The 12,709-nt window shown below is 44.5% G+C and overlaps 1 protein-coding gene across 3 annotated transcripts in view; it reads left to right on the top strand.

Annotated features, from left to right (window-relative positions):
• The window catches only part of PLEKHM3 (pleckstrin homology domain containing M3), a 146,722-nt gene that overhangs the window by 56,938 nt on the left and 77,075 nt on the right, over positions 1 to 12,709 (top strand). For all 3 annotated transcript variants that reach the window (XM_037029898.1, XM_037029911.1, XM_037029903.1), the window contains one exon: positions 7,120 to 7,265. In XM_037029898.1, the coding sequence (XP_036885793.1) occupies positions 7,120 to 7,265 (146 nt within the window). The remainder of the gene's footprint in view (positions 1 to 7,119; positions 7,266 to 12,709) is intronic.

The raw sequence follows: 12,709 nt of genomic DNA, 5'->3' as shown, positions 1-12,709 counted from the left end.
TCCAGGACAGACCTGACTTGGCAGCAGTCCAGTCTACAAGTGCCAGCCTAAGTTTTCCTACAAGTATCGGCCTCCCTAGGGAGTTTCCGTCCAAGTGGTACTGATTTAGGGTTTTTTATAATCCTCACCCAAGAATGTGTTTATTGATTTTAAAGCGAGAGTAAGGAGTGAGGGGGGTAGGAGGAGAGAGAGAAACTTTGATGTGAGAGAGAAACATTGATCAGTTGCCTCCCCGCAACCGCTTACGCTCCCCGACCGGGGATCAAACCCGCAACTTTTTGGTGCACAGGATGACGCTCCAACCAGCTGAGCCACTGAGCCAGGGTTTGTTTATGTCATCCTTTGTGCAGCTCAACTTCTTAATCAAAGTTTTAGCCAACAGTGACCGTTTCTTTTTATAATCACTTGTTATAAAGTCCATTTATAAACAAACAAAATGAAACCCATCAGGAAAAAAATACTATTTTCTGATGAAAAGAAATGAATTTCAGTGTACTTTTGGAAAAGAACCAGTCTGTACATTTCAAGATTATGCTTCCGTTTATTGCACTTTGCAGATGCCGCACTTTTAAAAAATTGAAGGCAAGACCTTCCACCAGCAAGAAGGTTACCCCTCACTTCACTGCAGTGCTCTATTTATTGCACTGGTCTGTGACCAAAACCGTGATGTTTCCGAGGAATGCCTACATGGGTAGTCCCTCCCAACCATGAATTTTTCATCCCCTGGGAAGAGAATTTACTGTTACAAGACTTAAACCTTATGGAGAAAATAGTTTTGAGATGTTGCAGTCTAAAGTGAGTCCATAAAGTACACAAAGGGACTACTAGCAGTAAGTGTGCATGCTGCAGGGGTGGGCAAAGTAAGCTTTGGTTGTGAGTCTGCGAAATGTGTTGTTATTTATTACTGTATTATTCCCATATGGACGACTGTAAACACACTTTTGCACCCCTGTGTTCACGTTAGTGGTCTAGGTGGTGCACAGTGGACTTTCCTTGATTTCCCCTTTTGTTCGCTCAGTTTCGTTTGAGATGCTCTTGGGTCCTGTTTGCCTTGTGACAAAATGCACACTCAGAGGTGTGTGCTTCCATGTGCCCCATTCTCCATCTGAATATTTCGTGTCTTGATTGGTTTTCTAAGAGGGTGCCTCCTGTTTCGTGGGTCACTGCCTTGTCCCACAGACAGAATAACTTAGCCATTGAGATGGGGGAAGTTTTAGATCACTATAGTAGTTCCCCCTTATCCACAGTTTTGTATTCTGGGGTTTCAGTTACTCATGGTCAATGTTGGTCAGAAAATATTACATGGGCAATTTCAAAAGTAAACAATTCATTGGTTTTAATTTGCACACCATTCCTGTCAGTGCGATGAAATTTCGTGCTGTCCTGCTTTGTCCCACCGGGGACGAGACTCACCCCTCTGTCCAGCATGTCTTGCTGTGCGCTCCGCCCCACCCCCACTAGTCGCTTAAGCAGCCGTCTGGATTGTGGATCCACTGGTGCAGCGTCCCAGTGCTTGTGTCCAAGTGACCCTTGTCTTACTGTTATGGTTGTTCCGTTTTCTTACGAGGCATTGTTGTTCATCTCTTACTGTGCCTAATTTATACATTAAACTTCATCATGGGTATGTATGTGTAGGAAAAACATAGTGCATGTATATTTGTGTGTATGTGTGCATACGAGTATACATTGGTTATACATTGGTACATGTTGTGTATGTGTACACACACAACACATACACACATACAGGGTTTGGTGCTCTGCAGTTTTGGCATCCACTGAGGGTCTTGAATCATACCCCTCACAGATGAGGGGCCCAGTGTACTTCTAAATCAGTGTTTCTCGATGTCCCTCACCCTTGGCTCTTTTCCATCACCATTGTGTAGCATTCCACAGCTTCAGTTCCACCTGTGATAACTCGAGGACACACTGGCGGTCAGTCTGATATGCCAGCGCGGCCCCTCCTACGGTGGAAAATGCAAGTTGCACCCAGGCTGACTTTGTCTCCACTTCCTTTAATGGACACCAGAACTACCCTCCAAAAGATTGCTTCCACCCTCTGTCTGATGGTCCGCGGCTTAGACACTGTGCAAGCTTTGCACTGATGCCAGGCTCATTAAACAGGGTTTTCGGTTGTATACCCAACGTGACACCTTATTTTAAAAAGTACATGTTCAACACTTAACTACTTACTGAGCCAATAGTTATAGACTGTAAGCTAGGAAAGCTAAGTTCTTTTTGATTTTTTTCTCTGAATTCTTATACATTAGCAAGTCATTGAACCCCTATTTCTGTTTTTCATTTTGGCAATTCCAGTCACTAAAGCATATGACCCAAGTCCAGGCCTGCAAGCCACATTTTGCACGATGCTTACCACGGCTCACGGTCCCAGGCCAGGACACCGGACAGCATGGAGGAGGGAGGAGGAGGGAGGCGCAGGGCCGTCTGCGTGCCCCCTCCCCTCTCCCACCTCCCCTCCTTGCCCAGATGGCCACCTCCCCTTACCCTGTGGGCATGTAGTACAAGAGGGTATAAAACTTACCCATTTTATTTTTTCTATTTTAACAGAGCAGATGAAAATCTGTCCCCTCACTCTGAATCTTTTTTACTGTGTTTTATAGAGGTACCTTCTCTTTTTTCTTTTTATTTGCCCCCCCTTCTCCTCATAGAGCTTTTTGCCTTCCAAATACAAACACTGGATTTACATGACCCAACTGGGTCCAGTGGTAGCAGGGCTGCACACACTCAGAAAGCTCTGTGTGTGTTTTCCCCAGTGACAGGGGTTCACCTGGATCCAGCCACAGCCCTTGCTACTTTTCTCTTACACCATGAATTTTCCGATTGCTGGTCTGGGGCCAGAGGGTGGAGTTGGTAGCCACGAAGCAGAGAAAACGTGGTTGGCTCCTCCTCAGATCCCAGCTTCAGTAACAGCGAGTTACAGCCAATTGAGCTAACTGGGTACACTTGTTAGAAGAAAGATTGTGCCTTTGTGGAGACTTATGCCAAAATTTCTGCTTCAACCCCCAGCAACAGATTCTTTGGGGTGTCTTAAAAGGCCATTTGGGAAATGGACTTACATGCAGCAAATAGAATTTCGGTTAAATGGTTACATTTGTTTCCCAAAGTGTATCAGAGGGAAGCCAAGCTCTTCAGAGAATGTGTTCATTAAAGATTTGAAGTGGGGTGGGAAGCAATAAAAAAAAAGGCCAGTGGGTTCTCTTGTGAGATAGTTTTTTGTTCCTATGAATTGAATACACTCTCTGAAAAGTTTCAAAAAGGGACTGGGAAGAATGTATTTGCTTTGATCCAACATGTGGAGTGTTCCCTACTCCAAATGCCCTTTAATTTAGAAACATGGTTAAAAAGTCTACTGGAAGGTACATACAAATATAATATGTAAATAAGCTCTAATTAGTTATTTCAATTAATTATATTTTGTTTCTGCTTTGCAGCTCTATTTTTCTCCCCATAACATTGCTTGTCAGAGCCCAGCTTTGGCACCCTCCAAAAAAGTGTTTTTCTAACAGTAATTATTAAGAAAACACATTTTTCCCTCTCTTGAAAACTTTATAATGATAGTGAAATCCCAGATTGTGTATCTTTATAAGGAACTGTTTCAGACATTTTTAGTCTGTGATTTGCTAGTATAATATTAAAGAAGGAAATCTGGCAGTTAATTGAAAGAATGGGTGTTTCCTTCTTCAAATAAATGGTATGTGTTGTTTTTCTAAAGTGAACCTACATCAAGCTACCAGCTAGCCTCTAATCTTCTTTCCCAACCATCCTATGTTCGTGTAATGATAAATATATTGGATTTGAAGATTAAAAGTTTTATTTCTTTGTAAGTCAAATAAGATTCTTCTCAGTGGGGACAATGAATGCTCTGGAAAAACACTGGTAAATGAACTCAGGTTGTTTCTACATAGTAAATTTTTGGAAATAGACAGAACCTGAAATGTTGATTTTGGCAGCCTAGAAAATAAACTATGTGACAAATTACGAGCTTTTCAGTGAGCTCATGATTTGTACACCCTCTGCACTTTCCTTGAATAGAAGTAGAAACGCAGAGCTTGGAGGGGCTTTTGCAGTCACCTAGAAATCAGGGAGCAGTGCCCAGCTTTTACACACCTCCGTTCCTGCTGGTGGTGGGTAGAAATGCCAGTTCCTAGGCCTTACCCGAGAGCTACAGAATCAGTGTCTCTGGGGCTGGGGAGTCTACGCTTTTCACAGACATCTCTAGGAAATTCTCATGCTCACTGAATTTGGCAAACCACCAATGTCGGCTAACCCATTAATTCTGCGGTGAGGAAAGCAGGCCTAGAGAGTTGACGGGTCAGACTTAACTGTACCCTAGGCGAGAACAGGCTTCCCACTCTCGGCTTGTTCTTTTCTACACACCTCGTATCCAAAACGGCCCTGCGTATGCAGATAGGTTGACACCTACTTCTGTTGTTAGGGGCAATTTCAGCACCCAGAGTAGGAGAGCATGGTTCTAAATAAGGTGTGAAGGTAAACACACCCAAGGACTAGAGGTCGGAGTGTTTGTGCTGGTGTTCCTGCCTGCACGCTAGAATCTGAGTGGACCTGAGCCATGTTGTCTCAGCCTTTCCCTCTTTTATGAGCCTGGAGACCTCTGCAAACAGGCGAGGATGTTTAGCTCGTTTGTTAGCGCATGTAGGCGAACCCCCAGAATGTTGGGCTTTGGACCTGTGTGCCTGGTTGATATACACATCTGTAGGCTATATGCTTTCTTAAAACGCACACTTGTGTATTTTAATAGTGCCTAGAAAATTATAATAAAGTGACTAAAAAGCGCAGGCTGATATACCCAGTAGCACCTACTACAGCAGATGTAAACACCCGGCAAATGTGTACTAATGTGTGTCATACCCATCAAATGACCAAAAAGCTGAAATAACCTGAGTGCATTTTTACAGTATTCTGCAGTGAGAGTTACAGCTATAAGGACGATTCTGAATTTGTACAAGATCATGATTACTTTTCAAATCATTAGGAAAGATTGAATTCTATCCATTGTCATTTCAGCAATGAGTCAATTTGACCACCTATTATTTTTTGGAAACTGCAATAGCCCAGTGTCTAGTATATGTCCAGATCCACTCAACTCTTTTTCAAACTCCGTGTATGAACACATGTGTAATATATAAATCTTAGGACAGACAACACATTTTCACAAGGAAATTAACAAAAGTAGGCTGTTTCAAGAGGCAGTTGACTGGGTTAGGAGGGTCAATTCTTGAAAAGCTATGGGAAATTAAAATCTCTTTATATGCAAGTGGCTGGTTGTGTGCTAAATAATACTCAGTTTATCATCCCTTCAACATAAACATTTGTTGATGGTCTGCTGTATGCAAAGCTTTGTGTGAAGTGCTGAGGATAAAAAACAGATCTGAGAAGATAATAGTGTGGATCTGGCTGTGCAAGCACATAAAAAGGCCTGCTTGTGTAAGCAGACGTGTGCTAAATGCCAGACCGGTAGTGTGGTCGGGGAGTGCTGCAGACAGCGCCCCAAGCTTGCAGCCCCGTGACTGGGACAGCGCCTCCTGTGTGTCCAGCAGGAGCAACACGTGAGTTTGGTTCCTCCTTGCCTTTCACATGTAACTCACCCCGTGGCCAATCTGGAAAACAGGAACCTGCTAAGATTTCGTTGCTACTCAATAGTAAAGAAATAGCTCTTTTAGGAAGGAAGAGTATTGAGCTCTTGAAGCATGATACCGGCACATTTACTTTCTGTCTCTCGATACCTCCCATATTTAAAAACAGTAGGATCTCATTCTCTCTGTGGTCGGTGCACTGTGAAACTGCTTGATTACTCATGCCATTTCATTTCTAGTGAAAATGAAAGTTCTGTGAGCTTTGTGATCCTTTTATTCATGTAGTTCGTGTGAACCAGTATCTTCTTAGGCTGGCAATTTGTTAAGTGTGTTTTAGCTCTTTCTAATGGAAATGGGGTACAATGCTGGTCATTATATCATTATTATTAATAGTAGGAGTAAGTTATTTTGTACCCATATCACAAAACAGGCTATGAGATGTCTTTGATAAATGTAGTTCTTAGCACCCAGCCATGAAATGGGCCATATGGAAGGATTTCTAAAATGAAAGTTGTAAATCAAAAATGCCAAGAAAGTGCTGCTGTTTATATAATCACGATTACCACCTGTCTGGATTTTGCTGGACTGACTGTGACAGAGTTCTCTACTCATCAGTAGAAGGTAGTTCCTCCGTCTAGAGAAAACTAGTGTTCTCTTGGCGGCAGAGCCATGATCGTCACCAGGCTCCCTGACAGTACCAGGACAGCGCTCACAGACCGTGGACTTCCTTGGACACAAAGAGGGCCTTCGCAATGACTTGTAGGCAACCAGTGGTCTTGAGTTATTGGCAGGATGTGACAAAGTAGAGATAGAGAAGAGGACCTTGTGTAAGGAGAAATAGTATGTACCAAGATCTGGAGGGTGGAGTGAGTACACTGTGTTTCTTTGGGAAACAGTGTGGAGAGTTCTCTGACTGGAAGAGGTTGCATTCCCACTGGAGAGGAGTAGGAATGGGTGGTTGGAAAGGGATAATGGGGGCCGATCAGAGGATACACTTCTTTCATTGATTTTGGGAGGGAAGCTACATACCAGTTTTTATTTTAGAGTCACACAAGCTCAGAGCCAAGGCCAACTCTGTCCCTTGCTGACTGGGTAACCTCAAGACAAAATTCCTAACGTGGCTACAACCTTAGTCTACTCATCTGTGACACAGAGCTGGTAACATCTCTCTCCTGGAGGTGTGTGGCTCCTGTGACATCCTGGGTGAGAAGCCCCAACAGAGTGCCTCGTGGACACAGAGTGTCTGAGGAGGGAAGCGAGGAGATAAAAGTGGGCTTGTGGGGGGACTGGTCTGTGGCAGCTGCGTGCTGACGAGCCGGAGTCAGGACAGCCGGAAACGGGACCAGTGGAAGCTGCTGGGCGAGGAAGGAGGACACATATATATCTATACATGGGTTCTCTGTGGTTTCTTTCCTGTTGTGGAATTTTGTTTAAATCCGGGGTTGCATAGCCTTGTCCTGTGCTGTACAGTACAATAACCACAGACTTTTGTGTTTGCTTTGAACAGGATGTCAGCGGTCCATAGGCCTGTCCAACGGGAAGGCCAAGGTGTGCAATTACAGCGGCTGGTATTACTGCAGCAGCTGCCACGTGGACGACAGCTTCCTCATCCCAGCACGCGTGGTCCACAACTGGGACACTTCGAAATACAAGGTAGGCCAAGGCTGGGTTCACTTCCTAATGGCAGTCGTTCACAGGCCGTCACGTGCGTGAGAATGTGAAGCACACTTGACTGGGTAGTCTCATAAAAGCTACAGGATCTTTTCCCACTTTCTACTCTGTGTGTTGTCTTCCTCCCTTCTGTGGGTGTAACTACCAGGACGCCTGTGCTGCTGACTCCCACTTTTCTCTCCAGCTTCAGTTTTACTCCTGAAAGTGAGATCTGTGGAGTTAATTGCCTAATGGACATCTCAACTTTAGTTTTCAACCTAGTTGTCTTCGGGATATGTGGATTGGTTAGCTACATTGTACAGCGTTTCCACTCTTGCATAAACCAGGAACTAGACATTGGCATGGCGAGGAATCTGAGCCCGCAATGGGGTGGTACTTTAGGCTTAGGGTTCTTTTTTGGTCCTGTGCCTGCCACACAATAGGGAACTCTGTTACCTGATCTGACTAGAGCCCTTCTGATCCTTCTGCCTGAATATTGTCACATCCGTTTTGAATGACCCTTCCATGCAGGTGCTGTGAACAAAAACAGACTGTAGAATGGTTTTTTTTTCCTCCTCTCTACTAGATGTCTGAGACTTGTTTTCACTGTAGCTATATCACCAGGGAGCGAGGTAGGTGGGAAGGGGATGATAGCTGTGACCCACCTGTAATCTTTGAAGTCATAAATGAACATGGAAATTGTGAGTGATAATTGGCTCACATCCCGGGACAGCGCTGTCTCCTTTTCTCCTCAGTAACCACCTGCATCTTCACTGTCTTCAAGATGCCTCATCCTAATCCTTAGTTTATGACCTTGCCTCCTTCAGGAGAAAACTGAAGCTATGAGATATGAATATGAATACCTACACACCCTGTGGGTGCTCAATCTCGGTATGCCCCCAAGTGGGCTTTCTCATCCTCACCTAATGCCCCCCCACCCCAAGTGCACATGGCTCCACCAGTCAGCACTGCTGGGGCTGGGAGAGTCCCTGTCTGCCTAATCAGCTAGCAGAAATCAACTGTGGTCATGCTGTGCACTGTACCCACAACACGAACTTGAACCCTCAGCATCGCGCGGGTTCCTTCCTTCCTGTGAAGGAACTCAGTAGCTTCCTACCTGTGCTTTCCTGCCTTCAAATCTTGCCCTAGCAATATTCCAAAAAAGTTATAATTTGCACCAACAATATTTCAAAGAAGTTCTAATTTGCCCCCCAAAAATTTGTTCCAAAAAAGTCCTAAACTCACCTTGGGTAAATTTCGTTCCCTCATCAGTCTCAGTTTCTTCACATTCAGAGTGAAGATAATAATAGTACCTATTTTATAAGGTTGCTCTTTGCTTGAATAAATGATTCACAGAAAGCACCTGGTGCAGTGCCTGGTATATAGTAAGTGCTCAGTTAATGCCAGCTTTTACCTTGTTTGTGCCTAAGGTAAACACAAATCTCTTAGCTTGGCATAAAGACCTTTGTGATCTTTAGTCCTTGCCTTTCTAGCCCCTTCATCCACTATGTCCCTGCCCCCATGAGTCTCCTCAGTAAGATCGTACTCCTCCTCTTCCCCAGTTTGCCGTGCCATTTCACACCTCTTTCTTCCTCTTGCCCTCGTTCTGAATGGCACATCCTAAACCCAGCTGAAACCTCATTTCCTCTCCTGATTCTTTCCCTCTACCACGCACGGTTATCATCCTCTCCTCTGCATCTTGTACTTGACACTCTGAATAAGGCTATAAATATATTTGCCATGTGTGTATTAGATAAAAACTTATTTAGAGGGAAAGAACACCAGTTGGATTTGGCTTAGACGGTTTAGATTAATCTGCTTGGAGCGGGGCTTTGACAGCTATGAGAGGTGTGTAAGAGCGTGTCAGTGAGGCAGTCCCAGCCCCATAATCGTTGAGGGCTCAGGCTGGTGGCACCTGCCAGCAGCACACATGCCAATCAGGGGAGCTAAAGCAGAAAAGGCGTCACTGAGTGAGGGAGATGNTAAGGCTATAAATATATTTGCCATGTGTGTATTAGATAAAAACTTATTTAGAGGGAAAGAACACCAGTTGGATTTGGCTTAGACGGTTTAGATTAATCTGCTTGGAGCGGGGCTTTGACAGCTATGAGAGGTGTGTAAGAGCGTGTCAGTGAGGCAGTCCCAGCCCCATAATCGTTGAGGGCTCAGGCTGGTGGCACCTGCCAGCAGCACATATGCCAATCAGGGGAGCTAAAGCAGAAAAGGCGTCACTGAGTGGGGAAATGAGAAACTGGGGCATAGTTTATGAAGACGTGAAATGAAGGAAGCAGTCAGGCCCGTCTGCAGTGAACTGTAGAGGCCACGCGCACCGTCCACCGTCAGTTTAGCCGTCACTGACCTGGGGTCTTCCTACGTGGCAGGCATTTTGCCGCGGTGGTCATTCAAATGACAGGGTCTGATCCTGAGAGGATAGTAACTAACGGAAGATATCAGGTACCCCCACTTCATCCGTGCTGCACGTGAGGAAAATCTCCTTTGTCAGACCATTCCTTCTCAGGATGTCCGTGGACAAGAGCAGATTTTAAAGCAAAACCAGAGCTGGTCGATTTTATCTGGATCATCTCTCACGGGCATTAAGTAACTGCAGTATATTCCATTTAGTGCAGTGTCTGTCTGTCTTTGCTCAAATGCAGGATTTAACTTAATGTTCCTAATTGTGAGGATCAATGCAGACCTATCAGTTTCCAGAACCAGACATCTTTCCGTGAGATCTGCCTGCTGTCCCTGATAGCAAGTACGTGACTGGCTTGCCTATCCATCTAACAGAGTGAAAAAATGGTTTCGCAGAGCAAGGTGAAATCTGTCATCTTAAGCGTTTCCCTGTCTGTCCTCTGGGGTAATAATAATCCTAATTATTTTTAAAGCAGGATTTCATCTATTTTCCGATGTACATCCTGCAAATCGAATTGAGCTCCAGGATTACCCAGCAGCTAAACCCTATCCTCAAATTCTATAGCCATTTTCTAATGAGATTTCTGACAATAAGATACCCACACCACGCACCATCATTCAAAAATACCGAGCATGACAAAGAGGTGGTCAGAAACTCGGCCTTAGCCTCAGCTCTTCCTCACAGTTCCCCTCCATTGTGCTTTTGCAAAATGTTTTTGCGTCCTACCCTGAATATTCACATTCCATTTAGCTGGGGGTTTTCCATGTTACATAAACCATTTCCTGTCTCTAGTGTCTTGAGAGGCATTCAAGCCAGACTCTGTTGCCCTTGCAGAGCTGGAGAGCCGCTCGCTGAGGGGAAACCACTTGTTCAGAGCCATTTGGAGATTTCGAGAACAAATTGTGATTAAACTTAAGATCTCCTGATTCCTCCTCCACTGGCCCACAGTGCCTGTGTTAACAGGACCAGGAGGTATTGTGGTTGGGATCGGTCTCATTAAGGCCTTCGCCATGGTTTTTCAGAGATGGGAAAAAATACTGGAAGAAAACCTTACACTAAAGCAATAAGTGGTTATTTGACTGTGGTAAGATAATGGGTGATCATTTTTTTCCTTTTTCAATTTTTATTCTCCAAATTTTCAGTAATGTAATACTATTTTTATTATTTTGTAGATTTTAACTATCACTTAGCTCCATATATTCTGTTTAAGAAAATATGTATTAGAAATTAATGTTTTTAATGCCTCAGAATTATTACAATTGTTCTGTCCTGTGATGGAAAACTTCAGTGTGCATTAATGTGCTGTGAGAGGCTATTTTGCCGTAAAGAAATTGCCTTGTGCTGGTATACTTTGTGCTCTTCTATTTTGACTGTGCTTCCAGAGGTTTCAGAGGGTACAAAGAGCATATGTACATAGATGACCTCCCTCTCACCTCTTTCTCCTACCCACTCTGTTCTTTCTGCCTCAGGCAAGCGGATTGCACAAGCGTGGTTTTTATGTAGCGTATGGGCTCCTCTCAGAGAACTTCCATTTAGACCATCATCCTCTTCCCTGGGCATTTTAGAAAAATATACAGCTACTCCAAATTCCATCATGAATTTTACACATGCAAACATACCAGTTTATCCAACCAGATCTTTTGGGGGGGTTTTGATGGACATTAAGGTTTTCCCAGTCTTTTGCTCTTATAGGCAGCCATTCAGTAGATAGCTTTACACATCACTTTAAATATAAGTTCTCTCATCTCTGAGTGCGACTCCCTGCGGATAGTTTTCTGGATGTAGCTGTGCACCTTCATGTAGATAGATATCGCCACACTGCCCTCGGTCAGGCTGGCACACTGTGCACCTCGACGTAGATGGATATCGCCACACTGCCCTCAGTCAGGCTGGCACACTGTGCCATTACCCATGTCTCCTTGCGGGTGCCCTTCTTCCCATCGTACCCAGACCTCAGCTGTCACATCTGTTGTCACTGTGCTGCCTCTCGGGCCCTTGCCCTTTTCTACTTTGTTACCTCTGAATAAGTTGTGACCTTAGAAACAAATAACCGAGCTTTTAGGAGTGTGTTTAAGGTAATGGTGTGTGGCTCGAAGTCACAGCCAGAATACTGTGAAGTACACATTCGTCTGCTCAACACGCGTTTGGTGAGCAGAGGCTGTGCTCACCATTCCCGGCACTGGAGCAGTCTCTGCCTCGAGAATCCTCCTGAGGGAGGAAGGCAGTAAACGAATATTCAACTAAGAGACTTCTAGATCAGTGAAGTGTGGCTGGACTTTAGTGTTTGTCTTAGAGTGAAAATCACTCTACGGGAACCTGCACGCCAGTGTATCGCCTAGTTATATTACAGGTTAGTCTGTTCGTAGCCCACTTGCTTGCTGTTTGGGGAGGAAGGAAGGACAGGGATCACCTCTTTTATAGAGTGAAGAGGAGATAGCTTATGGTAAAGTTACGGAAAAATAAAAAGAACTGTGAATGTAAACAGTGCTAAAAACCACAGAGTATCCAGAGATTGAAATTTTGGTTTTAATTCTGCCACAATAAGTCACCTAAGCTCTCTGGACTCAATTTTCTCTTCTAGATTAGGTCAGCATTTCTCAAAGTGCGGTCCATGGACATTAACAAGCTCTGTGCATGTTAACAGTAGTTATTCAGAAAGGGGGTCCCACAGTTGGGCCACAGGAAGGTCAGCTTTATAATCTGAACAGGGCCCTTCCAGGAGAACACAGCCCCGGGGGTTCACAGCTTGGCAAGAGGATGAATCAAGTTAGACAAAGATGCCCCTTCCTCCCATTGGTAGTGGAGCCCAGGCTGAATTTCATCTCTCTCCACACCCCCTGCCCCCATACAGCCTGTACCATGTTAAACAGCTGCCTTGCCTGTAGTCAGATAGGTGTGGGAAGTGGCTGGGGTTAGCGGCTTTTCTCCAGTACAAGATGTCCCAGGGCTTTAATATGCGAACTTGCTATACTTGAATCATCAAGAGAAAATGTGACATGAGGCATATTTCTTGCTGGACCTCAGAACTTCTTTT

This window comes from Sturnira hondurensis, unplaced genomic scaffold, assembly GCF_014824575.4.
Source record: "Sturnira hondurensis isolate 20B ecotype Veracruz unplaced genomic scaffold, ASM1482457v3 Scaffold0001532, whole genome shotgun sequence".
Classification (NCBI taxonomy): domain Eukaryota; kingdom Metazoa; phylum Chordata; class Mammalia; order Chiroptera; family Phyllostomidae; genus Sturnira; species Sturnira hondurensis.
This window is presented reverse-complemented; position numbering and strand designations above follow the sequence as displayed.